Raw genomic sequence first — 13,184 nt, 5'->3', positions numbered from 1 at the left:
CTTCTTCATCTATATCACCCACCTTAAGCCTCTAAATCAATTCCAACAGCCACCCTTTCCACCTCTAGGGCTACCTCCCTAGGACCATTCCTGCTGCCTCACCTGTAATCAAAGAAGAGCTCTTCGCCAGCTTGAATTGCCCTCTTGGCAAAGATCCCAATCCGATGATCTCCGTTCACCATGACCACTAAAAAGAAGATAAACTCCAGGTTAGGCTCCTAGTCAACCCCAAGTCAACAATCAGTAGTGATTCTGGGCCGACTGTTTTCAAACTCCCAGTGAAAACATAAATGAAGTGGAATTAGAAAGTAGTCAGTGAAGGTAGTTGCTTCTATGTGTTTAGATCTGTTTTTCTGGCTAGTGACACGGGGAAAGAATTATCCTTAAAAAACTCATATTTGTGAGAAAATGTTTATAATGTATTCAGAGAAAAAAGCAGATTATAAAACTGAGAGAGAGAGAGGCTCAGAGTAATACCAGACATTAATCGTGATTATCTTTGGACAAAAAAATAACTCAGCTATGAAAAAAAAAGTTTAATAATGGATAAAGATCATAATCAACAAAGCATCCCTCCCCCACTCCACCTCCCAGGTCCCCGGGAACTCACCTTTGGCATAACAGTTGGGGTTCACTGAATGGTTTGCAAATCGAATTTTGTTTCCTTTCCGGGTAGCATCCACTACAAAATCTGTATAAAGTAAACCAAGGAAGACTATGAGCTCACCAGGCAACCCCACAGCTTCTTGAGCTGAATTTAAAATAAATCAAACAGTGACGGAAACATGATAGTCCAATGAGAATGTTTAAGCCCAGCATACTAACAGGAGCTTAGAAAGCAGGCTGCGTAAGAATGCAAACTCATGTGGGAGCACTCTCCTTGGGTTTCCCTTTTTTGCTGGAATTATGGATTTCCTCTTCTCATCTACTTGGTAGGGAGATGTCTGAGGTGTAAGTGCTCAATGCTCTGATTACAAACACAATCTAGAAAATAGAGGCTCTCCCAAAGCAAGTGAACTGTGGCTCAACGGTGTCTCTGAGTTCAACCTCTCCACCTTGCTCTCTGCATCTGTTGGAAGATTCAGAGCTGATCTGAACCTGGACCATACATAGCTAGGGAAATCTCGTAAGAAGACCTGCCGAGACCACCGTGGGATGAGAAAGACTCCGTACCGTTGTTGAGGTTGAAGAGGAAGCTGGACATGTATTTGTCATAGACCTTCCCTCGTCGATCTGCCTCATCCTGAGAGATGAGCTGCAAAGACAGACATGGAACAAGCGGGGGAGTTAGGCTGTCTGCTCAGGACATGATACCCTGACCCTAGGAAGGACTGGGAGGGGGCAGTGTCACACGTAGGTGCTTACAGGGTATCATGAGAATCATTAGAGACAGAGGCTGGCTTATTTCATTCCAACCCCCACTCAGGCTGGCCAGTATTAAGGCTGAAGAGTCCCCCACCTGCCCTGCTTGTGTGGCTTGAGCTCCCAAAGAGTCGAAGAGTGGTTTGTTTCAGGATTGCAAATAGTTCTGTGGGATCCCCCAAGAGGCCACATGAGAACTCAGCTGAGTTATTTAGAGATTAATTAGCAGAAGTCTGGACCACAGAAAATCAGGGTTTCTCATCAGTATCTCCCCAGATAAGATTGTGGGCCAAACCGATAGCACTCACCTCACCACAGTATTCAGAAATGAACTCGTTCTTCTGCACAGACTCCTTAATGAAGGTGCCCCATCCGGCCACATCTGAGGGGGCCAGCAGCAGGTGCTGGAGAAGAGGGAGGCAAAGCTCAGACTCAGGGTGTGTGTGAGTAAGGGGCTATGTGTGCTGAATGTGGACGTGTACGGTGGGGGGCAGGGTAGAAAGAACTAGCAACTGTGAAGAGGATCTGAAAACAGAAAAAGGTCTAAGCCATTATGTTCTGGCGGGAGGAAAAACAAAAGAGGGAGGTGGTGAGAGGAAGCATGACGCCTCTTCCTCTAGACCTGGGGACCTCCTGGGCCTGAGTCTATGGGAATTCTCTGCTACATGTCAAGTAAAAATAGACATCAATGACGTGTCCATCCTCTCTGCTCCTTTCAGTCTGGCCCCTTTCAAGGGATCACTTTTGCAATTCCTCACTGGGACAGAAAACTATTAATTCAGTGAACGTGTCTTCTGGATTTACCAAGCACTTTCATGTACAAACCCTGTCAAGAACTAGTAGAATGAGGCTGCTCAGGACTAGTCAGTCTTTTCTACTCCATCATCTGGCCTGGAATCCTAAGAAAAGCCCTCACCTTCTTGAGGCCACGCTGGATGCTACAGTTTTTACAGGAAACCACTTTGCAGTCCCAATGCTCTGAGGCCCCACAGGTGAGACACAGGTCAGGGTCGCACTCTCGCACAGCCAGATAGCAAGGACACTGCTTGGTATTGCACTGGGTCTTACAGCGACAGCCAGGGAAACGATTCTGACCTGGGTGGGATGACAAGTAAGGTTAGGAAGAGAAGCAGACTAATGCTGGGGCTCAGGTTTGACTCAAGGACAGCAGAGAAATTATGTATTCAAGGATATTTGGCAAAATAGGAGAGACGTTCCCCTCCGCATAATGATATACTCAAATGTTTTCAACAAACATGAAGTTCCTCCCAATATTCATGCCTGAGAGTTAAAAAATGCAAGTTTGACTATGGAGATGTTCTCCCTCCCCCTTGCTGGTAGAATTTGGAAGGGAGGTGGATAATGCCCCAAAGAAAGAAATCAGTGTTTTCCACTGATAAGTACACGACATCAAAACAAGAATCATTTTGAGAACAGAATACATCCGTTCTATGTTACTCTCTTCCACCCACCACCCTCGGCAGCACAAGCACCCCTTTGCTGTGGTTAAGATTGATATCTGCTATGAGTTAGGAGGTATTTCCAGCGTAACTGCCTGGGCATCAAATTCTGCAAGCTCTGGGGGCTGCCATCAAACTGCCTTGAGGAGAGATAAGAAATGGTGAGATAAGAAATGAAAGAGAAGCACTTTTAGCTTCTATCGTACTTTCTGCTAACATCCAGACCGACCTGATATTAAAACTCCAGATGTTCAACTGAAATAGACATATACAGAATTGTAACCTATATATATTGTAAAGCAACATCCTGGAAAGGGAGGCTATGACTGCACTATAAGGAAAAAGATTCTTAATTCTGGCCTGGAAGGTAAAGTTGAGAAAGCATCTGATTTTTGTATAATTGTTGCTATTACAATCACACATGTAAAGGTTTTTAAAAAATGACTTTTCCATATCTTAAGTCTCTTGTCTCCTCTGTAGAATGCTTAAAACATAGCAAAGAGAAGATGAGAATGCCCATAAGCAGCAAAAGGTACGGGGAGGCGGCGGAGGGAAATCTGGGGTACATCTAGGCTGACTGTTTTGGTAGACTACAGGGGAAAACGGAGAACTCTTACAGTCTGGGTTGCACTGACAGAACTTCTCACAGAAATTCTGAGTCATGATACAAGGGCAGGTGCTGTCACAGGGGCGGTCTGGGTGGTCGCAGGGCTGGTAGTTGTACACTTGAGTGGAAGAGTTATCTAGGAGAGAAAAGAATAAACCAAGACACTGTTGTACCCATGCTTCCTAGCTGTCCTCCCTCCCAAGTGTCCAATGGCTCTGATTCAAAAGAGGCTTGTTCAAACTATAACCTTGGACACACATTTAGTACCTGAAGTGAGAGGCAATCCTAGATGATAGTTGGGTGATTTGCTTTGTGGGGAGAGTGTGGAAATGATCCAGGACTATAATGCAGCTATTCCAAACATTAAATGAAGTCTAAGACCTGGCAAATGGCACACCATGAAAGTCAGAGACCATGAGGCCCATAACAGTTCTTCGCAGCTGCAGTGAGAAGCTGAGCTGTTCTCAACAGCTGCTGAGAAATCTGCAACCTGCGGAAGCGGTGCAGGGTCAGCAAATGCAGCTGCAGGTAGGGTGGGGGATGGCCACAGGGCGAGACCTCAAGATGAACTGCCGAAGAACGTCCTGGTGGAACTTACCTTTCTTCAGCTGAATTTTCCTGCAGTGTGCAGCCCACAACCTGAAAAAGAGATGGGATAGGTCTGGATCATAGCCCTGGGGAACTACAGACATTCAGGTAAAGGACAATGTGACCTGGTCTGAGGGATTGCGGTTTGATAATTGGGGAGTCTCCTCCCCAAATTCCTTCACAGGAGACCTCTACTCTGGTACACAGATGCTAGAGTCCATCCCAAATCCTATTCAGCTGGCCTATGCCTCAAGATTTAAACATAAACATCGCCCTTAAAACAAACAAACATATGTAAAAAAAAAACAGACACAAAACCAAATCCAACCCTCTATGTCTATTATTATGTTATTGGTTCTCCTTCTCGCTTGTCCTCAGCCTGTGGGACATAAAGATATGGGGGAGTTTCAAGATGGGGAGATGAGAAGCCTTTTCGGGAATATGACCTAAATGAAGGAACTGAAAGGGAGCAGACACAGGGACTTCCTTCTATTTCTAGAACCAGTGTCAATTCCTTCAATAGATGACAGTCATTAGGGTACCAAGCAATGCAAAGTGTCAAAATTTTTTTTAAAGAAACTTCCAACCCTAAGCAAAGGCTAGCTAGAAAACAACATTATTATGCAGCTTAGAAAAACAACACAAGTGCCAAAAAACAAAGCAAACCAAACCAATCTTGTCAGGATTGAGAAGTAGGTACAGAGCTTGCAGAAGTGGGTAACTAATCACCTAACGAGGAACATGGCTTCTGGGTGGAGCCATGAGGCCAGCTCACATTCTACTGGCCAGGAGCGTAAATGGAAAATCAGATAGTTATCTCGTGATCTACAGCATGCAGGGTCAGGAGAAGGGCTGGCTGATCCATGGCATAGACCTGCAGGGAGCCCTGAGATGGGTGGCCTTCAGTGTGCCAAGCCAAACAGATGGGCAGTGGCTAAAGAGGGAGGCAGATGGGAAGTCCAAGGGGAGGTCAGAGCACAGGGAACAGCCTGGCCACAGAAAGTCCATTGTCCGATCCTTGCCTGTGCTTTCTTTTCTTCTTCTGCGAGGGGTTCATGAGCTCATCTGTTGGCAGCTTCAGGATAAGTGATTCTTTGACTGCAAACTGAAAAACCTGGAAGAGAAATCCAAGAGGGCCTTCTTGACCTAGGCAGTCATATAAGTGATCCAGCCAGGTGCTGGGCTTGGGGGGGATTATGGAGAGCTCACAAGTAGCTATCTGACTGAGCATCTCTTCAGTCAGGTAGAAACAGAACGGCAAAGACTGAGTTAATTCTTAAGTATTTATCCTGACTTAGGAAAGGAAAAATACTGAGCACATTTATAGCCTTCATGGTTAGCAGCTTTCATCTACTGCTCTGCTTACCAAGCCCTCCCCAGCCGATTCTTACCAACAGTATCTGTCTCTTCTTAGGAAGGGCAACTTTGTGCACTCTGTGCAGCTGAGTGCAAGACCTGACATTAATGATACCACCTGGCAAAGCACTAGCTCCCTCTGCTGGTATAAACATGTGAGAGCCTTGACTAGGATGTTATTTCAGGAAGGTGGGTTCCCTTTCATTGTGCTTCTTCCCTTATAGCATTCGTCTTTAGCTCTTTCTTTTCCTTTTTAATTATAGGCCTTCTTGGTCTCTCTCATTCTCTGCCTCTGAGAGGAGACCACACTCTGTCTGTGGAGTGTCACCCTTTTTCTAATAAACTTTCCTTTTGACTCTCGAAAAAAAAATTATAGGCCTTCTCGAGGTTCTAGGAAAAGTATAAATCTTCTCAGGAGAATGCACATAAAAATTGTTTTGTACCCAGTTCGATAGATCTTTAGGTTAAGAAGCTGTGCCTCGGGGAAACAGGCCTGAGCTCCAACGAAAGCAAAGGGCACTTCGGCTCATGGTTCTACTGCTTGTTCTAAGTAAAGGAAGCATGAAGAAGCCACAGTGAACAAGTGTTCCTCTCTTACTGGACAGATTGGCCCTAACGCCTGACCCTCTGTCCCTGTTCTTCAGTGTCTTCTCACTGCAGCCTTTCCCTGCCTCCAGAGCATTGATGGCTACTATCAAACTGTGATTCTAGGGACAGTATGAGTGAGAAGGGTGAGATCCAGGCCCAGCTATTAGGGGTGGTGATTAGAATATCTAGTGATAGAACATTTGGAGGATAAAGCAGTAAGGAGACTGATGGAGGGAGCAGTAGCTACAGCTGAGAAGCAGGAACAGGAGTCTGCTAGGGAAGAAGATCCCCAGAAAGACCCAGGAGTCTCTTCTAGGAAACAAATACACATTTAGAATAAAAGGCAAGAACCAAAAAAAGAAGCTAAAAGAGTGTAGAAACAGCCAAAAATTAGACAGTGGCTAGAAACAGAGATAAGAATTCAGCAGGGAGGAGAGCAGGTCCCCAGGCACTGACAGACCTGGCCTTTACAGGGGGCCCTGTGTTTGGGGAACCCACCTCATGACCTGGAAGTACAGGCTCATGGGGAATTGAGCCTGAGACAGCTTCTCTCCAGACGGAGAGGCTTACGAGACAAGCAAAAAGGCTGAAAGAGCACTGCGGGAAAGGAGGGCCCAGCCTTGTTCTTGCTGCTTTCAGACAGTACCTGCTTGCACGTCTTAGTTCCCAGAAGCCTCGCTATTGAACAGAAGTTGTTGAAGTAGGTGCCATGAAAGACTCGAAAAAGAGATTCTTCAGCCCCAGTCCATTCCACAGGCTCTGAAGGTGCTTCCACTACACAGAGCTGAGGTGGGGCCGGACTCGCCTTCTGTTTTGTGGGGGTCTGACAGCGAGAGTTAGCCTCTAAGAGAGGGAGAAATACAAGAAACACAAGGTGGAATGCAGTTGTCATGAGCAGTTGGCCACAAACTCAGAAGTATTTCATTCTACTTTAAAAAGGCAGCATAGTTAGGAACAAAAATATTCTGTCTCCACCACTTATAGATGAACTTGTGTAAAGAATTAACAATTTTACAAAATGCAGTAACATTAAGTGTCAGGCAGTGATCCTGGGTTTACCAGTGTCCTTGTGTAGAAAGAAAAGATCATTTTCTGTTCATTGTACCTGAAGAACTGGAGGCCCAGTCATTGCCTGTGTCCCTGTCGCTGTCCCCTTCTTTAGTCTCAGCCACGGCAGAGGCTGAAGTGTTGGAGCAGGAAGCACTGACCATGTGGTGCCTTCGCCGGCGACGACCAGAGCACTTGGAGCGAGGGTTGTGGAGCATGGCGTACTCCTTTGCTCCTTCCTGCAATGGACACGTTACGGGTAGAAAACAGAAACAGGCCCAGAATCACCATGTTGAGCCCATCACCACCAACCATCTTCTTCAATATCTGTGATTATGTACAATGATACTATCTTTTTTTTTTTTTCTCTATACCATATAAGTGTGACCGTAAGGAAGCTGCTTAATAACATTCTAAAACTTACAAACTCACAAAAGAGCTATCTTACAAAGTAATCTTTAAAACGATATAATCTATGCATCTTCAGCTTTCCAGTGAGTTGCATCTAAAATTCATTCACATATTAGCTGTCGGGAATTTGAGAACACATTCTCCTGCAGACGAGGAAATGAGGTTCCGAGAGGGGAAGGGACCTGCTTGAGAGTGTATACCTAATTGTTCCAGAGTGGATACAAGAATCAGGGCTCCTCGCCTCCAGCCACACTGCTCTTTACAATCTACTGCGCTGCTGTTTCAGTAATAAAATGTGTCATCCTTGAATTCGTATCATATTACTACTTAATTCTGAAACTTCTCTACAAATCAGTATATTAAACTTGGAAGAATATTGTTTTATTACTTCATAGGTATGCTTTTTTTTTAAGACCAAATAATGATCATTCAACTTGATCATCTACCTTCTTAGCAGACTTGGTTCCCAAAGACTTCTAGCTGTTTCTGAAAACTAAATCTACATGTAAAGGATAAAGGTTGACCATTACTAAGGATAAAGGAAATTCCAAAAAATTTTAAAATTAATTGAATCTGATATTATATGCTTATTGTACAATGTGACACACACAGCATTACTTACAATGTATTCTTACTCGAAACATTTAACATAAATATAATTAAGCCTCCAGAGCTAATTCTAGCTTATGAGAAATAAAGGATAGAGTAATACATTAAATGACACCAGGAGAAAACAACAGACAAATCCAGAATGTGGGACATCCTATAAGACAACCAGCCTGAACTTTTCAGAAAGAAAAAAAAAATACTGTGATTATTCAAGATTAAAAGAGACTGAAAAGACATAATAACCAGATATAATGCATGACTGTGTGATCTTGGTTCGGAAAAAAAAAACTGCTATTTTTGGTACCACTGGAAACATCTTAGCTGTAATAATGTGGTTACATAAGAGAACGTATTTATTTTTAGGAGATGCATGTTGAAACAGCAAAGAAGCATCACAATATCTGCAATTTCTTTTCAAATAGCTTAGCAAAAGATCCATACACATAAATATAAGAATAAAGCAAACATGAAAAAATGTTATTAAATCGAGGAAAGTATCTTTCAATTTATTTGCATGACTAAAAATTATCTTAATAAAAAGTTGAGGAGGGGAATAGTCCAGCATTATATTTGAATATGTATTCATTTATAAAAAGCAATAAAAGAAAACCTGTACATATATATTTCTGTAAGTTATACACACACACAGCTCGAATTCAAACAATAAGGTTTCAGGCTCTGAAATCTGAGCAGATGATATTTAGAGTAGGAAAGCTTTCAGTGCTCTTCAAACCTCACTCCATAAGACTAACCTCACAGTCCTCCTGCCCCAGTATCTGGAAGCTCCTTAAGAACAGAAGTCATGTTTTATTTGCACTTTATGACCCCCGGAGTGCTATGCTATGTACTGTCTCACTTAGTTTGTGTTCTCAGGGGCAGAAAGCCCAAGGACCATTTCCTGCTCAGCTCAGTGTTCAACAAAGTTAACAATGGCAGAACAGCTTAAGAACATACCAGCAAAAGGAAGCAGTCTGTGCCACATGGTTCTGGTTCAATCTTGATTTCTTTGTTCTTGCGTTTATATACATTAGGGGTGGCATGAAAAGCTGGAAAATACAACACTGTCTTGTTTCCAATGGTTCATCCACTTGATGGGATGGGGAGGAACAAAACTGAATTAGGGAGCTAGTGTAGACTACAACTATAAACATGTGCACAAAATTTAATCATTTCTGATTATCAACACAATACTTTCAAAGCTAGAAGGTATTCAGGAACAATTATGTTGCTGGTTATTCTGTCCTGACCATGCAAAGCACACTGCACTATAACTGAACCGGCCCTTTGTAAAACTATCAACAGATCAGAAGCCAGGAACTCTCTACCTGATAAACTAAAATAAAAAGAAGGAAATGGTGGCTGGGAATGGAAAACCGGAGAGCATATCAGAGTAGCCCTACTCACCTAAGAGAGGGAGAAATACAAGAAACACAAGGTGGAATGCAGTTGTCATGAGCAGTTGGCCACAAACTCAGAAGTATTTCATTCTACTTTAAAAAGGCAGCATAGTTAGGAACAAAAATATTCTGTCTCCACCACTTATAGATGAACTTGTGTAAAGAATTAACAATTTTACAAAATGCAGTAACATTAAGTGTCAGGCAGTGATCCTGAGTTTACCAGTGTCCTTGTGTAGAAAGAAAAGATCATTTTCTGTTCATTGTACCTGAAGAACTGGAGGCCCAGTCATTGCCTGTGTCCCTGTCGCTGTCCCCTTCTTTAGTCTCAGCCACGGCAGAGGCTGAAGTGTTGGAGCAGGAAGCACTGACCATGTGGTGCCTTCGCCGGCGACGACCAGAGCACTTGGAACGAGGGTTGTGGAGCATGGCGTACTCCTTTGCTCCTTCCTGCAATGGACACATTACAGGTAGAAAACAGAAACAGGCCCAGAATCACCATGTTGAGCCCATCATCACCAACCATCTTCTTCAATATCTGTGATTATGTACAATGATACTATCTTTTTTTTTGCTCTATACCATATAAGTGTGACCGTAAGGAAGCTGCTTAATAACATTCTAAAACTTACAAACTCACAAAAGAGCTATCTTACAAAGTAATCTTTAAAACGATATAATCTATGCATCTTCAGCTTTCCAGTGAGTTGCATCTAAAATTCATTCACATATTAGCTGTCGGCAATTTGAGAACACATTCTCCTGCAGACGAGGAAATGAGGTTCCGAGAGGGGAAGGGACCTGCTTGAGAGTGTATACCTAATTGTTCCAGAGTGGATACAAGAATCAGGGCTCCTCGCCTCCAGCCACACTGCTCTTTACAATCTACTGCGCTGCTGTTTCAGTAATAAAATGTGTCATCCTTGAATTCGTATCATATTACTACTTAATTCTGAAACTTCTCTACAAATCAGTATATTAAACTTGGAAGAATATTGTTTTATTACTTCATAGGTATGCTTTTTTTTTAAGACCAAATAATGATCATTCAACTTGATCATCTACCTTCTTAGCAGACTTGGTTCCCAAAGACTTCTAGCTGTTTCTGAAAACTAAATCTACATGTAAAGGATAAAGGTTGACCATTACTAAGGATAAAGGAAATTCCAAAAAATTTTAAAATTAATTGAATCTGATATTATATGCTTATTGTACAATGTGACACACACAGCATTACTTACAATGTATTCTTACTCGAAACATTTAACATAAATATAATTAAGCCTCCAGAGCTAATTCTAGCTTATGAGAAATAAAGGATAGAGTAATACATTAAATGACACCAGGAGAAAACAACAGACAAATCCAGAATGTGGGACATCCTATAAGACAACCAGCCTGAACTTTTCAGAAAGAAAAAAAAAATACTGTGATTATTCAAGATTAAAAGAGACTGAAAAGACATAATAACCAGATATAATGCATGACTGTGTGATCTTGGTTCGGAAAAAAAAAACTGCTATTTTTGGTACCACTGGAAACATCTTAGCTGTAATAATGTGGTTACATAAGAGAACGTATTTATTTTTAGGAGATGCATGTTGAAACAGCAAAGAAGCATCACAATATCTGCAATTTCTTTTCAAATAGCTTAGCAAAAGATCCATACACATAAATATAAGAATAAAGCAAACATGAAAAAATGTTATTAAATCGAGGAAAGTATCTTTCAATTTATTTGCATGACTAAAAATTATCTTAATAAAAAGTTGAGGAGGGGAATAGTCCAGCATTATATTTGAATATGTATTCATTTATAAAAAGCAATAAAAGAAAACCTGTACATATATATTTCTGTAAGTTATACACACACACAGCTCGAATTCAAACAATAAGGTTTCAGGCTCTGAAATCTGAGCAGATGATATTTAGAGTAGGAAAGCTTTCAGTGCTCTTCAAACCTCACTCCATAAGACTAACCTCACAGTCCTCCTGCCCCAGTATCTGGAAGCTCCTTAAGAACAGAAGTCATGTTTTATTTGCACTTTATGACCCCCGGAGTGCTATGCTATGTACTGTCTCACTTAGTTTGTGTTCTCAGGGGCAGAAAGCCCAAGGACCATTTCCTGCTCAGCTCAGTGTTCAACAAAGTTAACAATGGCAGAACAGCTTAAGAACATACCAGCAAAAGGAAGCAGTCTGTGCCACATGGTTCTGGTTCAATCTTGATTTCTTTGTTCTTGCGTTTATATACATTAGGGGTGGCATGAAAAGCTGGAAAATACAACACTGTCTTGTTTCCAATGGTTCATCCACTTGATGGGATGGGGAGGAACAAAACTGAATTAGGGAGCTAGTGTAGACTACAACTATAAACATGTGCACAAAATTTAATCATTTCTGATTATCAACACAATACTTTCAAAGCTAGAAGGTATTCAGGAACAATTATGTTGCTGGTTATTCTGTCCTGACCATGCAAAGCACACTGCACTATAACTGAACCGGCCCTTTGTAAAACTATCAACAGATCAGAAGCCAGGAACTCTCTACCTGATAAACTAAAATAAAAAGAAGGAAATGGTGGCTGGGAATGGAAAACCGGAGAGCATATCAGAGTAGCCCTACTCACGGTGAAGAAAGCAGTCATATTTAAAGCAGCGCCGGCAAAACAGTGTGTGGAAGGAGTGCAGAGACTGCTCCCGCTGCACAGACTTGGCATTGGGGCCGTCGATGTTGGGTGTGCACTGAGGGGGAAGTGCATTGGGGTCTGACATTTCTGTCAGCTCTCGATACCTATTTAAGAAAAGAGATAAGAGTTCCTCCTAGGGAAATGCCTCTACTGAAAAAATGTAGATTGAGCACTGAGAGTCATCCAGGTATATTCTGCTAAGGGAGGGTGGGTATTTTTATGGGTCTTGTTGATGATGGAATGACGTATATCTAAGTGGGTAGACCACTGTAATTATGCTGGGCTGGGCATATATCTGAGAGTAAGGGGAGGGAAAGATTTGATAAGTATGGTGCTGCAGTAACTCTCCAGAAATATGGGAGAATTTTAAAAGTTCTCTGCCCAGACTTACTCAAAAGCCAGCAAACAATGACCCTTAATATAGGAATGGGCGTTTGGAGGTAAGCAAGTAAGCAAGAAATAATCGGATGCAAGGGCAAATCATAATGCATTTACCATAAACAGAGCTTTATATTAATCAATTATAGGCTTGAATAAAAATTTTGCCAGGGTATACTACATGGCCTGAGGGAGACAGCTTTCCTTACCTCTCCTTCATGTCATCTGGGACACCATTCTCAGGGAACATTGAGGCAATTGCACTGAAGATCATGTCGTTTGGGAACTGTTTCTTGGAACTCTTTTTGTTGCCTGAATTTAAAAAGACAAAAAGTTCCTGAGTGCTATCTATAATCAGAGTATGTAAACAAAGCTGTTTGGTCATTTTCCTTTTGTCACAGCATTTCAATTAGAGCTGCTTTGTTAACCTAACCATTGACTGTTTAGGAACATATAAAGAAGATCAGGGTTACCTGGACTTATCTAATAGGCTACCAGTAAATAAGGAAATTGGAGCCATCTACATATTAACACAAAATCCACATTACAAGATAGAATCTGGAGGGGAAAACCAGAGTTTTCACAGAGACCTGAATATAGAAGAATTCTATCATAATGTTGATGCTGAAGAATAACTTAATTATAATGAGAGAGACACTATGTACCTGAACATACAGTATAATTAAATA

The 13,184-nt window shown here is 42.0% G+C and overlaps 1 protein-coding gene across 2 annotated transcripts in view; it reads right to left on the bottom strand.

Moving 5' to 3' along the window:
* The window catches only part of EZH1 (enhancer of zeste 1 polycomb repressive complex 2 subunit), a 30,587-nt gene that overhangs the window by 2,588 nt on the left and 14,815 nt on the right, over nucleotides 1–13,184 (bottom strand). For both annotated transcript variants that reach the window (XM_023523905.1, XM_023523904.1), the window contains 12 exons: nucleotides 12,058–12,221; nucleotides 11,608–11,699; nucleotides 9,695–9,875; nucleotides 6,608–6,804; nucleotides 5,040–5,131; nucleotides 4,028–4,068; nucleotides 3,440–3,565; nucleotides 2,279–2,457; nucleotides 1,671–1,766; nucleotides 1,174–1,255; nucleotides 611–691; nucleotides 103–187 (listed from right to left, as the gene is read on the bottom strand). In XM_023523905.1, coding sequence (XP_023379673.1) covers nucleotides 103–187; nucleotides 611–691; nucleotides 1,174–1,255; nucleotides 1,671–1,766; nucleotides 2,279–2,457; nucleotides 3,440–3,565; nucleotides 4,028–4,068; nucleotides 5,040–5,131; nucleotides 6,608–6,804; nucleotides 9,695–9,875; nucleotides 11,608–11,699; nucleotides 12,058–12,221 — 1,416 coding nt within the window. The remainder of the gene's footprint in view (nucleotides 1–102; nucleotides 188–610; nucleotides 692–1,173; nucleotides 1,256–1,670; nucleotides 1,767–2,278; nucleotides 2,458–3,439; nucleotides 3,566–4,027; nucleotides 4,069–5,039; nucleotides 5,132–6,607; nucleotides 6,805–9,694; nucleotides 9,876–11,607; nucleotides 11,700–12,057; nucleotides 12,222–13,184) is intronic.

Source organism: Pteropus vampyrus, unplaced genomic scaffold, assembly GCF_000151845.1.
Source record: "Pteropus vampyrus isolate Shadow unplaced genomic scaffold, Pvam_2.0 Scaffold432, whole genome shotgun sequence".
Classification (NCBI taxonomy): domain Eukaryota; kingdom Metazoa; phylum Chordata; class Mammalia; order Chiroptera; family Pteropodidae; genus Pteropus; species Pteropus vampyrus.
This window is presented reverse-complemented; position numbering and strand designations above follow the sequence as displayed.